The sequence below is a fragment of the Salvelinus namaycush genome, chromosome 23 (assembly GCF_016432855.1).
Source record: "Salvelinus namaycush isolate Seneca chromosome 23, SaNama_1.0, whole genome shotgun sequence".
NCBI lineage: Eukaryota > Metazoa > Chordata > Actinopteri > Salmoniformes > Salmonidae > Salvelinus > Salvelinus namaycush.
The window spans coordinates 28,520,434-28,538,371 of NC_052329.1; the positions used below are offsets into that span (position 1 = coordinate 28,520,434).

The 17,938-nt window shown below is 44.2% G+C and overlaps 2 protein-coding genes across 2 annotated transcripts; both read left to right on the plus strand.

The window, feature by feature from the left end:
* The first annotated feature begins 1,096 nt into the window (after positions 1–1,096).
* On the plus strand, positions 1,097–12,993 carry LOC120018261 (importin subunit alpha-3-like). The gene is made up of 17 exons (XM_038961360.1): positions 1,097–1,312; positions 3,596–3,640; positions 3,977–4,066; positions 4,557–4,586; positions 4,671–4,723; positions 5,063–5,158; positions 5,452–5,537; positions 5,727–5,813; positions 5,940–6,109; positions 7,121–7,165; positions 7,339–7,470; positions 9,088–9,216; positions 9,903–10,007; positions 10,124–10,195; positions 10,308–10,470; positions 10,605–10,699; positions 10,807–12,993. Exons 1-17 carry the CDS (start codon positions 1,244–1,246, stop codon positions 10,903–10,905), a joined length of 1,566 nt encoding a protein of 521 aa, XP_038817288.1. The 5' UTR covers positions 1,097–1,243; the 3' UTR covers positions 10,906–12,993.
* A 420-nt stretch (positions 12,994–13,413) lies between these two features.
* On the plus strand, positions 13,414–17,908 carry trim59 (tripartite motif containing 59). Its single transcript, XM_038961988.1, has 5 exons — positions 13,414–13,479; positions 15,397–15,727; positions 15,848–16,069; positions 16,154–16,363; positions 16,448–17,908. Exons 2-5 carry the CDS (start codon positions 15,473–15,475, stop codon positions 17,054–17,056), a joined length of 1,296 nt encoding a protein of 431 aa, XP_038817916.1. The 5' UTR covers positions 13,414–13,479; positions 15,397–15,472; the 3' UTR covers positions 17,057–17,908.
* Positions 17,909–17,938: the final 30 nt, after the last annotated feature.

The window sequence follows — 17,938 nt, forward strand, 5'->3', positions numbered from 1 at the left end:
TCTGGAGCAAACAGGGGAATAATGCAAGTATTCAAATGGACTGAACAACATCACAAATCACAAAACCCTAATGAGAGAAATACAACATTTACAGACTTCTTTAGTTTAGAAATTACAAGTTTAGACACAGGAGTAGTAGGCTTATACCAAATACACTGATTGAGATATCACACTGATTGAGATATCACACTGATTGAGATATCACACTGATTGAGAGATATCAAAAGAGTGTGGGATCTGTGGATTAGAATGATAAACATGTCCCAAAACAGTGCTTCCATAATGAAAGTATGTCCCATATATTCCATTAAAAAAGGTAGAGTTCAATTGGAACTGGCTTTGTAACATCAAATTAGATTTTAGTTCCATGTTCCACATTCTAGAATCTAAGGAAGTGTTTTTTTATGGGACACAACAATTTATAGATGAAACTGGAGAATTTTGCACTTTAGACAACTTAGTATTGGAAATATTAAGTGTTAACCAAATGGACCTCGAGGTATGTATGCCTATACACAATGAAGCTCACTATAATGTACAACATTGAAAACAACATATTTGATAGTATCTATCTTACTTTCGCTAATTGTTACAGTCATAGCTAACGTTGACGACCAACACGTTGACTTACTGTTGTAACGTTACTAGCTATGTGCTTACATCCTATTCTGGTTGAGAAATAACAATTCTGGGCATTGTGAACTTTCATGTATTATTTAAATAAGTTAAATAACAGTTTTGACACTTGACTTCGGCAGTTGGTACCTAGCTACATTTCTGATTGTTGCCATAGTGACTACTATAGATAGTTTCAGGGTCAAGAAGGCAACACAACTTGATATTTATTAATGATGGGCAGCACCGATATATAATAAGTCTATATCGATATAAATATATCAGTATAGGACTAGTAACTGTTTAGGCCTACTAACACGTTACCAAAATGCACTGATTGACAGATCATAACAGTGTGGTGGTCTGAACTAGCTGCGAACCACAGCGCGACCTAGTGAGGAATAATAACCTATTTCGCGAGACCAACGAGTGAGCAATAACGGGAATTCCCCACCCTTCTACGCCAGAGCGAGGCTGTGTCTCTACGACCGGCATTCCCAGTATGCACCGCGGACAGACCAACAAAAAATAGTCCGGTAACTGAAAGGCCTGAAAAAAAGAACTCGAAAGGAGTAGCGGCTAGCTGATTCATTGCAAACGGTGTTAAAACATAGCTAAAATTGCTAACATGTCTGACAACGAGAAACTAGACAACCAGCGACTGAAGAATTTCAAGAACAAGGGTCGTGATTTGGAGGTAAAGTATTTGATTCCGTCGATGGGTCCCTTTTCATATGCGCTATTTTGTTGCTTGGGGCTGCGCTGTGTGACGTCGTTTGTAATTTTCATGATCTGGAACTTTGCACCCAGACCAAACCAGGCCTTATCTGAAAGTCAAATAGACCAAGGCCTTTCTATCAATCCACCCGACTTTCTGAACCAGAATAAAAGTAATCCACAACACGTGAAACGTCCCCAGCTAACCGAGCTAGCAAACGACTTCCAGTTCCATCTAAACTAAACTGGTAGCTAGTTAGTCTACAGGCCGTGATAGCAATGGTACACTAACAAACACGCTGTTCTAGCTAGCTATATTTGCTATTCGACAGTCATCTGAAATGTAGTTAGGTAGCTGTGTCAGACAACCCACCCAGTTTGGAATTGACATACCGTTACTTAACCACATCTTTTCGAGGGGGTTATTTTAACGAGATTCGTATCCCCTTCTAACGACTGCGCTAGTCAGCCACATCCGTGGTTTGGATTAGCTAACGTTAGCTAGCCAGCTATAATGTACCACCCCTCCCCGGCTACAACTTACTAGCTATGTAATGTAGTTAGCTAGCCAACTAATTTACACGCAATTATCAGATGGTATATATTCTTGTAGCCAGTAAGATTTTAAAACTGGTACCTACCGTTGGCTAGCTAACTAATGACCTCAAATAGAAAATTACGCAGTAAAAACCTCAACTATACTAACTAACGATAGCTAGATCAACTTAGCTAGCTAACGTTAGCCACCCAACTGAGTTTGTCAATTTAACTTTAGCTTCGTAGTTAGTTGTTCCAAGTGTCAAATGTAATGGTAAATGTTAGCCGCTTACTAGTTGGCAGCTTCTTTAACTACAAATATTGAAATATGTCTCGTTAGCCAGTACCCGCTGTTGGTAGCTAGCTAGATTACTAGCTAACCTGCTAGCGTAGCTCATCAAAACAATGGCGAAATGTAGCTGGTCAGGGTACCTTTGCAGGCCTTGGCAGACCCATAACGAAAGTTATAGCCATTGTGAGGTAGATGGATAGCAAGTATAGGACAGTTAAACGTTAACATTGCATTATACTAATCAGTGTTTTCCCTAGCTTTGGAACACAACATCGGGGGGCTGTGTTTGGTTGGACTCCCAGAGTTGTGAATCCTTCTGATGGGTGGCGACAGAAAATAAACCTACCACAATATGTAGAGTTCCTATAGTTTATGCACATGCCTTTATTGACAGGAAAAGTTTTTTTTTGGTGAAGCCGGCTATATTGTGGTAGGGTTATTTTACGTCGCCAGCCATCAGAATGATGCACAACTCGGGAAGTCCAACCAATATACAGACTCCCGATGTTGTCCCAAAGCTATTTGCCACCAGACCGTTCCGGACTGGGTGCAAGGGCACCACACCCAACACCCAAGGCTTCTTCTACTTAACTACATTTTCAGTTCAAACTAGTGGAAGCTAAATTATTATAGGCAAGGGGAACAGATGATAGAGGAACACTTATACTAGCTAGGCCTATGTATTATGTTTAAGCTAGAAGTGCCTGCCTCTTTTTAATGATGATGTAATATGGCTAGTCAATGGCAGGGGCATTGTTTGCAGAGGAAACAAGAATATTGCTTGCATAACAACTAACATGCATAACTAGGCTATATCACACCAACACATGATAGAAGTGCTGATCATATTTGAGTGATGCACTGTCTGCCACTTCACTGTGGAGTGGGAGTATAAGAAGGAAATGGGCAGGGCCCTTCTAGACAGAAGGAAGAATTTAACTTTGTACTTTCACTATATCAACCCATCATGACAAATGGCCAAAGGCCAGTATTTTATGACAGCAAATTACTTAATGAGTCCTTATAAGAAATGTAATGTCTGTCAATCAGGTGCTTGAAAATGGTCCCTCGTATTACCACCCATTATTAACATGAGCCCTTACATACAAAACACCAGTAGTTGAGATCTGTGTTAAGTCAGTCTATGTAAATGAGGTCTGTGTTGTGAGTGTGAGCTGGTGATTTCAGGCAGTGGTATGGCAGGCTGGTTCTATCACTGTGCCATCAAAGCTGTGGATGAACAATATGTCTCTGAACAGCTCTCTAAGCACAAATACACAGGATGTCGTCATCTCATCATATTGGGAGGATAAACATCTCATTTCGTTTTGTTTTTTTTGCGTGTGGATTATGGAAGTACCAACAAATAATCAGGCACACATACAGTGTATATTTGTACAAGGGAGGCTAATGTATTGGTTTTCTCCGCTATAGACGATGAGAAGACAGAGGACAGAGGTGGTGGTGGAACTCCGCAAGGTAATTGTTCAACTTCTTTCCTTTAATCTATGTCAGACGAGATACAAATGCATTTCAAACAGGGTATCAAAGATGAGTTTAAAGGGATACTTCGGGATTTTGGCAATAAGGCCCTTTATCTACTTGTCAGATGAACTTGTGGATACCATTTTTATTTCTGTCCTGTCTGAATGGTAGTTTGAAGCCAATGCTAAGTAGTGTTAGCGCAATGATTGGAAGTCTATGGGTATCTGCTAACATCTCAAAGTATTCCTTTAAATGCTTGTTTAATAGTTGAGCCTGTTGCCATGCTGATGCATGTACGTTAAGACGGATGTCTTGCCCTGCTCTCTGCAGAACAAAAGGGACGAACACCTGCTGAAGAGGAGAAACGTGCCCCAAGAGGACACCTGCGAAGACTCTGATGCCGACGGAGACTTCAGATCGGTACGTTCTGATTGGCCCTCTGTCATTTTCCTCTGTGATCCTCCAGAGAGCATGGCTTTCCTTCCTTCCTTGAAGTAATCACTGGTGTGATAGGGATTAACAGGTGATTTAGATGTATGGTAAAGACTGAGTTCCTAGAACTGTTAGCTAAAAGATATCCACATGCAATCCAAAACAAATGGGAGGGGACCTCTTATTGCAATAAAATATGAACAAAATAGGATGACTATCAACTGTACTTTGTTTTTTATAGTATCTTTTTTAGGATTTGTAATGTACAATGTTTGGCCCGTGTTGACATTCCTCTTGGACTGATTAGTGTCTCCAGGCATTCAGACTTGTTCTTCCTAGTCAGGACTGCCTCTCAAGGCCTGACTAATCACCCTGAGGTGTGGCCACAGTGCAAACAAACCATTACGTTTCCACTGGCCGTGTTTGACATGGGCAAAATAAATAGTTCCCTGACCAAGTACCTCCTTTTATCTTGCAGCAAAACACCTCTCTTGAAGCAATAGTACAAGTAAGTGCACTTCCAATTTTGAAACATTTCTTAGACATGGATTTGCTTCCACAGTATGTGATTCCCTGTGTGCTGTTGTTGCAGAATGCCACCAGTGATAACCAGGGAGTTCAGCTGAGTGCCGTGCAGGCTGCAAGGTAGGAACTCTCTCCTCCTACATCCGGCTCTGCTGGTTGCCATGGTGATTCACACTCAAACATGGTTCCAAAACCCATCTCTAGAATGTTGTGGAGTGGCATGTTCTGGAGCATAGCCTACAAATTATTTCATGGTTTCCGGCAAACATGCTAGACTTAGTTCTGTTTCATTGTCGCTGGTCTTATGTAATCATTGTGAGATTGCATTGTCATGTCTGTAGTCAACAGCGCTGGTGTTGTGCAACAACTCAGATGTTTACATTTCACATTCCTTTATTTTATGTTTTGCTGTGTCTTAAGTGCAAGTATGTGTGAATAATGGACATTTTCTCCCTGCAGGAAGCTGTTGTCTAGTGACCGTAACCCTCCCATAGATGACCTGATCAAGTCTGGCATCCTCCCTATCCTGGTGCACTGTCTGGACAGAGATGACAAGTAAGCAGGGCTTTACTTTGTGTTATGATTACTCTGTGTGTTATATAATAGAAGTGGTTGTGACCTAAGCAGTGCTGCAGTGAATGTAAGCTAAGCGTCACTCCACTGAGAATGGATCTCTTCGGATGATGAGGAAAGTATGTTGCAATGCAAATGTTTTCATAAACAGATGTGAGGATTGTCAGAACCACTGACGGATGGAATAAGAACCCTTTCCATCGCACTCATTTTTTCCCCTCTCTCCACCCTTTCTCTTTCTACATCCTCCATCTCACTTCTGCCTCTGTCTCCAGTCCATCTCTACAGTTTGAAGCTGCCTGGGCTTTGACCAACATTGCCTCAGGAACCTCAGAGCAGACCCAGGCAGTGGTCCAGTCCAGTAAGTACCAGCTTACAATATCAGCGCAACCACTGCCAGTACTTTCTGGGGGCTAGGTGGGATTTTCTATCATCATGCCTACCAGATCTTGGATTTGTAGTTTATGTGCCCCTGAATGGCAGATTATTTGTAGTCTTTGGTGGTGGAGTTAGCTATTAAATATTAATTAGAGGATTTCTTCTCCTGCAGATGCTGTGCCACTGTTCCTGAGGCTGCTGCAATCTCTTCACCAGAATGTGTGTGAGCAGGCGGTCTGGGCCCTGGGCAACATCATAGGTGAGTCTGGATTCTACTCTGTGTCTGGGACCCTCTAACAATGGAGGCTGATTGTGGGAATGGCTCAGGGATTCTCTGTCTCAAGGCATCATCGGTGAGAGTTTCACAAACAATCTCTGTTCCTAGGCGACGGACCCCAGTGCAGGGACTATGTGATCAGTCTGGGTGTGGTGAAGCCCCTGCTGTCCTTCATCAGCCCCTCTATCCCCATCACCTTCCTCCGTAACGTCACCTGGGTCATGGTCAACCTCTGCCGCCACAAGGACCCACCGCCACCCATGGAAACCATCCAGGAGGTAAGAGAGGGAGTGTTTGTGTCACCTTGGTCATGGTCAATCTGTCCTGGCAAAATGACCTGAGGACACTATCCAGGAGTTACTGGCTCTGTTAGTCTGTTTCTGAATCTCTCTGTCAGTGTGTTGTTGAACCTGAGCATTATGTACAGGGTGTGCCCCTGGGGTATATGTATCAATCTGTCTCTCTGTCCTCCTGGCTCCTGTTTCATTCCCGTTTCCTGCCAATGTCACTCTCCCCTCATGCGAGAGATGGAGGGATTGATCAGTAGTCGGCTAGTTGTCAGTGGGATGAATGGAGGGAGAGAGCAGGATTAGTCAGTACCCAGCAGGTGTGCTCCTAATTTGGTGAAATGAGGGCTGATTTAGTGCTCAGAGCGGCATGTCTGTGGAAGAGGTATCACTGCTGGATAATACTGGACCATGTCTCTAAACTGCCATAAGCCCCTTAGAAAAAAGGCGCTGGAAATTGGGGTCCTTAATGTTAAGAGGAATCCCTAACTGAAAATCCCCCCCCCCACACAAAATTAAAATCGGTACAGTTATCAAAAAACATATTTTCAGTGTTATAACCTAACTAGACATGGGCTATAAAGGCTCTCCCCTTTGACCTCCTCCCTTCATTCTCTTGACCGTTGATCAACTCATGATGATTATTTGTTTTTAGTTGTTACTTTACATCCCTTTGAGATTTCTTTATATAATTTATTACGCTATATAAGTTGAATTAATAAAGTTTTGTAATTATTAAAGGTAGACTCAGCGATATGCCGTAGATGCAGAAAGTAAACAGCATAGTGGGTCAATTTCCGCAACAACTAAGAGCGTTGAAGCGTGAGGCTCAACTTTTTAATGAATTTTTCATATCATTTTAACGGACACCTCCCACCAAATGGCTGTTTAAACATAAATATTGTCCATTTGACACATCCCCAGTGGGAATATCCTATTCCTGTCATTTTGTTGGCATCTCTCTCACTGACTCTCTTGCTCTCTCCCTCTTTTCTCTCTCAGATTCTTCCAGCTCTCTGTGTGCTGATCCACCACACTGATGTTAATGTGAGTTCCTCAATCACTGATTGTATTCAGAAAGACACAACCCGATTTAGTTCAAGTTGACATTGATTTCCCCCTTTTAATAACCACAAGCCGATATTAATGCATGATCTGTATGTTGATGAATGAGTATGTTTTGTTTTTGGACCTGTGACCCTGTGTGTTGATTCCTGTAGATCCTGGTGGACACGGTGTGGGCTCTGTCCTACCTGACAGACGCTGGCAACGAGCAGATTCAGATGGTCATCGACTCAGGCATTGTGCCCAACCTGGTGCCCCTGCTTAGCCACCAGGAGGTCAAAGTCCAGGTACGGAGACACAGAGATGCCCGTGGAGAAACAGATCTAGGATCAGCTTAGCCCTCCAAGTCTCATCTTCAACGAGAACTGTCCGTAGATCATCATCTAGGATCAGCTCCATTTTACTCAGTGGGGCTCGGGAAGACAGACGCCAACCAAATGGAATGGTTGCTTTTGTAAGGAATGAGCCGTGCCAGACCATAGCTGTGTTTGCAGATGTGATTGAATCAGATAGGTGTGTAAGCAATATGGCGGTGGCTTCTCTATGCTCATTAGAAGGATAGGTAGAGGCATCACCACATCACTTACCCATATCAGTTACCTTCAGGTCTGCAAACACTGAAGGGGGCGGGGCAAGGGGTTGTTTTCAGTCAGGTACTTGGAGACCTGTGCACTGCGGTGGTTAGATTAGGTTAGGGTTTGGAGGAGAGCTCTTGTCCTGAGCTGCAGTGTTTTGATCTGAGATGGGTTCCTGTATTGCCGGGTGGGGCCGTTGGGTGTCTGTAAGTCAGTTACTATGGTGCAGTAGGTAAGCTGACTCTAGGGCTGGGCGATATTGCCAAAATATCATCACCGTATAAAAAAAAAAATACAATTGGATGGTATTTTTAGTTTTTGAATAATAAAAGTTGTACATTTGCTTTATGAGTAGTGAGTGATCCTAGGGTGCTTTATGAGTAGTGAGTGATCCTAGGGTGCTTTATGAGTAGTGAGTGACCCTAGGGTGGCAACACATATATTCTAAGTGATTTCAATGGGTCTTTCTCCATTCTGATTGTTTTATACTGTTCAATTCAACTTCATTTCGGCATTTTCATCATTTTCTGTATTACCTGCACTCATTTGACAATTTCCATTCTGCCAAGTAGGGCTGCACAATATTTTAACCAAATGTTGCAATTGTGATTTGACTTGCGATTTAGAGAAACAAGTTGGAATCATGGAAATAGATAGATTATTCTAGTTATAATATTAATAGTGGGCACTTTAAATACAGTATTTGACGTGACATCGAATTAAATTGCCAGGGAGGAGTTATGACAGGGTAGGAACCAAAGTGTTGTTTCCTAGGGGACCCTATAATCTTTGGCTATGTTGAATGTTTTCGCTTAGCGTCTTCATGCTTTGCGTATTCCTTCTTGATTTAGAAGATACTGTTGCACAAACATGACGATTTAGGTCTACTTGGTCACTGGAAATATCAGGCTGTATAGCTAATTACGTTTTCTCTGACTCTGCTTTTTGGAAAACGGCGCCAATTGGGATGACTCAAATAGCGAAGTAAACTATAAAAATGGACGTTACACATGGCGTATCACATTAAACAAACAAAAACATTCAAATACTGTAAAAACCCAAACTTGCGTAAATACCAGTGTATCGTAAAATGCGGTATGCTGCCCAGCCCTAGCTAACCCTAGAGATCATACTGCTCAGGACTTGAATGGGTCTTACTCCTGGCCCTGATGCCAGGAGTCTGGTGGTTACTGTGCTGATATTCATACTCAAACATTCTTTGGGTGGTGGTTGGTTTGCTTACTTTAGTTAGTTACGTGAATGTTCGTTGATGCTTGGAGTTGTTTGTATTGACTGCTATGTGGAACTTGATTGTGTGTTTCTCTCTAGACTGCTGCACTGCGGGCGGTGGGCAACATAGTGACTGGAACAGATGAACAGACCCAGGTGGTGCTCAACTGTGACGCCCTGGGACACTTCCCCTCTCTCCTTACACACCCCAAGGAGAAGATCAATAAGGTAACAAACACACCATAATACATACACTCTGCACCGTTTCACCTTGCCACAGCACAGCAGGTGTGTCAGTGGGACTGATCATGCTAGAAGTGATGAAATCAGAGACATGGTGCAAGTGTGAATGCTATATGAATGACAGTGAATGGGGATATAACTATTAGTTAGGTACTCGCATCATGGAAGAGCCGGATCAAGGAGACTTCAAGAAGCTGGTGGAAATTACAGTTTGAGTAGATTTTGGGGTGGTCTGGGACGGTGGGTAGAGTGTGGGATGTGAGTGCGTTTGTGTAGTATTTCTGGGTGAAGGGTAGTGGGCGCAGAAGACCCATGGGTCTCTGCTGATATCGGAGTGCATCTGAGGCCTGTCACTCAAACAGAGGCCCCTCCCTCCGTGACTGAGCCAATGATTAGGGCCTCACGACCGCCCCTGCCCTGCCCACAGCACCCCATCTCGACCAGGGGCCACAGCTCTGAGCAGGCCCCTGGAGTCTGATCTAGCTCAGTCCACACACCTTTGAATTCCATGTGTGAACTCCTCACCATTTCTGCAGTCCTCCTGACACACATGCACACACTCTAGCGCACACACTGACTGCTTATTCAGTCTCTGTAAGCCCTGCCTCTCACACACAACACTTTAAGGAGTAGTCACACTGAGTGCTGCTGTTTCTTCTCCCATCCTGTAGGAGGCAGTGTGGTTCCTGTCCAACATCACAGCAGGCAACCAGCAGCAGGTGCAGGCTGTCATTGATGCCAACCTGGTACCCATGATCATCCACCTTCTGGACAAGGTCTGTTTCCTCACTTTCACTGCTTCATTCATCTCTTCATCAGAGCTTTCTCTCGCACAAAATGAAGCAGTGATGAGTGTCATATTGGGGAAATATTCATTCAAATGTTTTTGCAGGGAGACTTTGGAACACAGAAAGAAGCAGCCTGGGCCATCAGCAATCTGACAATTAGCGGGAGGAAGGACCAGGTGAGCTCAACTGAGGCCTACCCACTTTACCACATACACCTCACCTGACATCCATACACTCGAATTCCCACGTTTTGTAAAGCCCCAAGCTGACCCTTCTATGGTCCTGTAGGTTGCGTACCTGATCCAGCAGCAGGTGATCCCTCCCTTCTGTAACCTGCTGACAGTGAAGGATGCTCAGGTGGTACAGGTGGTCCTGGACGGCCTCAGCAACATCCTCAAGATGGCTGACGACGAGGCCGAGACCATTGCCAACCTCATCGAGGAGTGTGGAGGTCAGAGCCCAGCCCACTCAGTTAACCCTCAAGCGTCATTGTTCCTCCCAACTGTTTATGTTGAAGTATAGGGTTTCTATCTCAGTGGCTGTGTAGATTTGACTGCTGAACCATCTCTCTTCCCTGCCCCTCAGGTCTGGAGAAGGTGGAGCAGCTCCAGAATCATGAGAATGAAGACATCTATAAACTGGCCTACGAAATTATTGATCAGTTCTTCTCATCTGATGATGTAAGTCAGAGCTCTAATATGACCATGTCTTGGTTGGGGAAGGTACTGCATACTACATTTTGGGGAATGTCTTATTGGTATAGATTGAGTTATTGTCTCATGTTCAGATTGATGAAGACTCCAGCCTGGTTCCAGAGGCGATCCAGGGGGGAACGTACGGCTTCAATTCCTCCACCAACGTGCCAACAGAGGGGTTCCAGTTCTAGAAGGCATCTCGGGAGTCTGGAGTTTTGTTTGCGATGCAGCACTCTGTTCAACATAAAACAAATTAGGAGAGAAAGAGAGCGAAAGAGTGTGAGAGAAATTAGATCCATTGTGCTTGGCTCGTGGGATCCGTGGCTGCATCTTATCTGAGAGAAAATGTGTTGATTTCGTTTGGCATTCCAGGGGAACCAGCCCAAATGAAGTTTGAGATGGCGAGTGGGTGTGAGTGAGTGGCTACATGTTGCAAAAAACAAACATCTACATCGAATGCGTTGAGACACGCCGAGTAACTTCCATGTTATTGGAGCTGTCGGGGGAAGAAACGGAAAACTACTACAATGACGACAAAAACGCGATGTCAGCCCGGGGAGAATCAAATACTTCAAAATCAAGAAATTGAGGCAACAAACACAAAAGGAAAACCAACAAAACAAGCGTAAGATGAACCATATGACAATTCTGCGGTCCTCCGACCGGAGGGGGCGCCACCTCCTGTGCGCCCATCCCCCCCCCAATCGGCCACGCCATCAGACGTGTGTGTGAATGGACCCATTGTGTATGAATGTCTGGACTCAGTGCTGAGGAGCCAGGTTCATCTCCTCCAACCAGAGGCCCTCGGTGGGGTGTGTCCCCCCCCCCCCCCGCGCGGTGGTGGGCAGGGCCAGAGTCCAGCGGGCGTGTGCAAGAGAATGGACGAGTGGCGTGTGTGCGTGTCTGGAGTGTGCAAGAAGACTGGATGTGAACGCATGCAGAGAGAAACAAAATAGATACAACATAAGAGTAACAAAACCGAGAAGCGCAAACGAAGGAAAATACGAGAAGAAATTCTGCCTTCTAAAGAGGCAGATACAAATCCCTGAAAGGAAGAACTTTGGAAATGAAAAAACATGTAATCACAAGGGTTTTGTTTTTTTGTTTTTAATTTGTATTAATTGACACTGGACAACGCTATTGGCAGGTGGAGCAGCGGGTGCATTGTATTAAGATGCATTTGGTGGCTTTTCTTTTTGCATCCAGTGTGTACAATTTTTATTTTCTGCTTTTACTTTCATTGCTTATGTGAGGTGATTAATAAGGATCATATTCCACCTCCCCACATTAACCATACCTTTGCACCAGATATGGGTTTGATGCTGTGAAATTCTGACATCATTATTGTCAACCAAATGACCTGTGTACTCCCCTAGCATGATTTAATGTTTAGTCTTTCTCTTGAAGCAAAAATCACTGCTTTTGCAGTATTGTTGCCATAGCTTTGACTTATCACAAGGGGAAATTAAAAATTGCCATTTTATGTCACTTTGAGTCATTACCTTTGTATGTACTAAGCTATAGCACAGTTCATTTGAGGGGTTTTTAGTTTATTTAGGCTGTGTACACAGTGTAATTTTCTTTTTTTTAGTAAACTGCTGTTTAAATGTTACCTGTCTCCCCCTACTGACTTAAGTTTCTGATTTGAAGATAAATCTGAACCGTTTTGCACATGTACTGCAGAGTGAGAGGCCTGAAGTCATTCAAAAGGTGTGGTTAGACTCTCAAATCAGACCTGCTAACACCTTCAACAATATGCATCATCCAACCACAAGCTTTGTTTTATATTCAGTAGTAGCCATAATCAACTCATGTTGAGCCATTTTTAGGGAATTTGAAAATAACTTTTTTTTTAGTAGGGGTAATAATTATTCTGCCTGATTTTGAGGCATCCCTGAATTGGGGAAAGGTAAGTATTGGGGATTGGACCCCCTAGCCTCGACAGGGTGGCTCAATTATAAATGTTGAGCCTTATTCCTTGACCTAAGAGAACTCATGAACAAGTTTGCTGTACCTCCCAAACCCTTGCTCCTGCCCCGTTTTCCATTTAGGTGCCCAATCTTCCCCCATTTTTCTTTGTGTTAATTTAAAAAAGACTGTAGAAATTGATTACACTTTGTGGTCATCATAACCTTCTGTTGAACATAGTTTTTTTTTTTTTCAGCATTCCTTGTTAGCAAATATGTGGTTTCAAAAAATAAAAATGAAATGGTGGTTAACCTGTTGAGTTGGCTCTACAGGCTAGATTGTCTTCAAGAAAATAAATAGTGAAACCCACATGTATGGTCTGTTTTTCTTGTCTTTTAATGGTTCATGTATACTGTAGTAGGCTTATGCCTGTTGCCTCTGCAGTTTCATTTAGGATCTTCTGTCATTTGCAGCATTTCATTCATTTTTTGATGCTGTGCTATGGTGACAGAAGTATTGCTTTGATACTGACTTTAAAAAAAAAAAGAAGATATAATACAAACACCAAACAATGACTACCTACATCTCATCTGCTCAGACCCGTATGCTCACGCCCCCATCCCTTTTTGTCTCCAAGCTGAGTGATGAGAAGAGAATCGTCCATCCATTGGGTATCTCGCAACACCCCCATCGTCAGTTACTTTGTAACAGTGCACTTTATTTAAATTTGAGGCACATGATAGGAAAAAGGCTGTATTTCGCATGCGCACTGGGATACTATAGTCCGGGACCAGACCGAGGACAGGACGCGAGCAAGAGGAGGATCTTCGGCACGTATTTTCGAAGTCCGGGCATCGGTGAGCGTTTTGAAAATAAAGCACATAATGTACTTTGTGAAATGAAAAAGCTAGGCTTTATCAATCGTGTCTATCATAAAGTTTGCAACAGTGTGAGTTTTTGATTTTAAAACAAAAAGAAGCGCAGTAGCATCTGTCAGGCAGACATTGGCATCACGGTTGTTTTCTTTCAAACGTAAACACTTTCGGCAGCATTTTTACAGTGTCTTCTGGGTTTTGTTTTGTTGATTAAGATATTATTCTTGGAATAAATGTAGGTGTGTGCCCGAAGTCCATGTTATAGGCTATGTCTATTGTTGTACATTGTCAACAGTGCCGCACAAATAGGAAGGTAAAAAACACGTGTAGCCTAAATTGTGATAAATCCAAATTCATCTCAAAACACCTTTAGGCGAAATATCATTCTGGACAGACAGCTGTCATTATCACGTTATTATTTCAGCAAGAATAGTGTCACTCCGGTGTTTGGGAGGATCACGTGAGCATCTACCTGTCTGCAATCTAACCTGAGGTGCCGGGTTTTGTACAGTTAGTTTAGTGCAGTCTGCCACCAAAATGAGTGGGCTCTTACAAGCCCCCACATTATCAATGTAATACATTACTAGTAGTCTTGATCTCTGGTAGTTGGAGCTGTTAGTGTTTCTAATACTTATGTTACATTTCAGGCAATTGCACTACACTAGCCAAACCGACTGCATTATAATGTAGTTGGGCAACCTGTCCCAGGAAAACCACTCTAGTCATTATGTAACCAGGGCCGGCTTGCAACATAAGCGGTTGCTACCAGCCACTTTTTTTAGGAACTGCCTGGTTGGCAATTTACTGTTGAGAGTTAGAATAGTAGAATACACAAGGTGTGTGTTCGAAATGTAGTTTTGAATCAGCAGTTTAATTGTTTTGTCAGTCATTCAATAAGCCAAGCAGCTAACAATTTTTAGATTGGTAAATTAGCCTAGCCAGTAATTTAAACTTGTAATCATGGCCGAATATTGACCAGGCACACAGGGCACATGCCCAGGGGCCCTGACCTGCAGGGGGCCCCCATTGATTTAGCTAGTCACTCTCACTCAGATATCATGGCATATGTCATGGAAAAATGTGTAGAATTGCATGAAATTTGCTTAAAACTGCAAAAATATCTCTGCCCCATTGCAAACCGAATAGAATTGCATGACATTTGTTATAAAATTGGTCAATTTTCTCTCCGCCCCAATGGCAAAATGTGTAGAATTGCAGGAAATTAACTTAAAAATGTAAGTGTTTCTCTCTGCAATAAAGAGGGGAGGCCACTTATTTTTGCCTACTTGGTCGGGGTCCCCCAACAAAATCTTGCTTAGGACCCCCAAAAGGCTAGAGCCGGCCCTGTATATAACGCTATTACACTAACCATATTGCATCCCCATTTGAATGAATTAATGTTCTGAAACAATTCTCATGTGGCTCTCAATGTTGTTCATCTCAGTCAACAAGCGTTATGTGTGATGTATGCAGCAGAGCAATGTGCAAGTGGCAATAATTGTAGTGCCCTACAAACCTATACATGGGTTAGACCGAGACAGTGGAAACTACTGATCATCCGGTCAGACTGAACTAGATTCTAGCGGTGAGGTGGGAGTCATCCGGTGTGAAGTCGTAATCCGCTGCTGTCCAGGTTTGGAGGTACTGTTTTGGCACTCTTGTGTAAATATGCTAGAAGGCCACATAAGTACCGACCACTAAACTTTGCAGGTTGTCAGGAAGCGACTCCACCCGTGTGTGACTGTTGATTAATCATTATGATGAACTTAATACTCATCACCAGCAATTAGATTGCAAATATTAAGCCAAGTGGGTTTGGAGTCTTTGTCAGGACAAATCAAACCTTTGATCTTCACTCTTGATTTAGAACACTTGTGTTTTCCTCTCTTCCAATTACAGGCTAAACAATATGCATTAAACTACGAGGGCAGCAACAAGCCAGGTACACAGAGCCTCATTTTCCCATCACCCGACCATGGATAACCTAGAGGAGGACCTGACATGTTCTGTGTGCTATTCCCTCTTCGCTGACCCTCGGGTCCTGCCCTGCTCCCACACCTTCTGTAAGTCCTGCCTGGACAACGTACTCCAAGTCTCTGCCGTCTATTCAATCTGGCGGCCGCTGCGGCTCCCACTCAAGTGCCCCAACTGCCGCAGTGTGGTAGAGCTCCCGCCAACAGGTGTTGATGCATTGCCCATAAATGTCTCCCTCCGTGCCATCATTGAGAAGGTAACCATTTGTTTAATACTTTTTGATCTTAGGGGATAGTCACAATCGGGGCATATCTTAATAGGGTACAGTATAATGAAGGTATATATCATTTATTTTAATCCCATCGTTACCTGTCAGTTCCAGAAGGACAGCCAACCACAGCCCCCCTCCTGCCCTGAGCACCACCGACAACCCCTCAACATCTACTGTGTCCAGGACCGCCAGCTCATCTGTGGCTTCTGCCTAACAGTGGGCCAGCACCAGGGACACCCCATCGATGACCTGCAGGCAGCCTTCATCAGGGAAAGGCAGGCACCCACTCACCTACTGGGGAGGCTCTCAGACCACCGCTGGGCAAAGGTGATTTGTCAGTAATAATGGATTTAATGCGTTTGAGCAAATTACCATTTCTGGGTAGGTAACCTGAAGTGTTATTTCCGGAAGGTGCGTGAGCTGGGGGAGCAGCTGGAGCAGGAGAAGGCCAGCTGTGAGGGCCTAGTGAGGCAGGATCGGCAGGCCGTGGAACAGTACTTCCAGGGGCTGGAGCTGGTGCTTGCCAGGAAGAAAGAGGCATTCATGGGGGCCCTGGACACCGCAAGCATGGAGGTGTCGCTGGCCTACGATCCACTCATCCAGAGGCTGAAGGAGCTGCAGGTAAGTATAGCCTGGGGTTGGGTGTTTTCATGACATCACTTCCTCACCTTTGATTCGATATTATGGTGCCACCCTTCCCCACAGGAGGAGCAGCTAGACTTGTTGTCTCTGGGCTCAGCTGTGGAGGATGAAGACTCCCCCCTGGTCTTCCTGGAGAAGGTGTATCTGTTCCGGGAGAGGGTGGAGGCACTGGTAAATGCCACCCTGCCCGAAGTCACATCCCTCGCTATCACCCCCCGTGCTGCTGAGTACCTGGAGCAGCACTGGGTGGGGGTGACCATCGGAGGGCTGGAGGAAGGGCCGGTGCCTCGGGTCTGCTGCTGTGCCAAGCCCACCATTCTGAAGACGGTTCTTAGGACAGAGGCAGGGAGTCAACCTGGAGGCTGGGTCCATGATCTGTGGCAGCAGCTCCATCCCACTCCCCCTGTGGTGCTCCTGGGGCTGCTGCTGCTCCTGGCGGCAGTGTGGGTGAATCCTGTTGGCGGAGCATCTCTGGGATTCTCCTTGCTGTCCCAGCTCAGTCAGGTGGTGCACGGCCTGAGTAGCGAACTGACCACCTCACTATGGGAGACAACAGGCTTCCTGTATGCACAGACAGGGGAGGTGGTGTGGAGGTACAGCTCTGCCCTCTCCACACTGGGGGAGAACACCTACCAGAAGCTGGCATCCCTCTACAAGACCCTCAGCTCCTGACTCTTCACTTCAGGAAGGACCCCAGCTCCTTGTGACGTAAGGTCTTAATGTCACCTGTTACACACTCCTTTGGTTGGGAATTGACACCAACTGTGCCTAGCGATTGGAACTTTCCTGATGCAGCAGGATACAGTTGACAGAAAACACAGGCGTTACTTCTGGGACTAACCCTGACCCCAGCTAAAGCTTATCACAGGAAGATACTGCCTCATGTACCAGAAAAATGAAAAACCATGATATGCATTCAGAAGATTTTAAAGTTATTTACATTTGTCATTTAGCCGACGCACTTACCCAGAGCGACTTGTAGCAAGTGCATACATTTTCATTCGTACTGGTCCCCCATGGGAATTGAATCCACAACCCTGGCATTGCAAGTGCCATGTTCTACCAACTGAGCCAGGCAGGTTTAGATATAACTATGAGCCTTAAAAATACTTAAGCCAATATGCCTTAACAAATGTAACATTATATAGCTCTACATGCAGTATACTGTAATGAATACTACAGGACTTACATTTTACTCCAGCTATTTAACCTTCACCAGAAAATCCTGTTAAATCAAGTACTGATTTTCTGTAAGTAAACTACAATGTGTGTACTTCAAAAAGTCTTACAATAAATAATCTCGTGATACCTGTCAGAATTAAATAAAAATGGGAGGACGGGATAAATCTCCATCTCAGGATGAGTGGATTGAGTGTTGCTCCAGAGATACCCAAATTGTAATGCATTAGCACTTGTAGCTTGTGAGGAAGTGGTTCAATAGGGTCGTTGCATAATCAGTTAACCAGTGCTTGCAAGAATTGTAAATGAGGCGTGAAATCCATATAATTTCTCTCAGCTCCTCGCTGATGACCATATAGCCAGTCTTCATGTTTT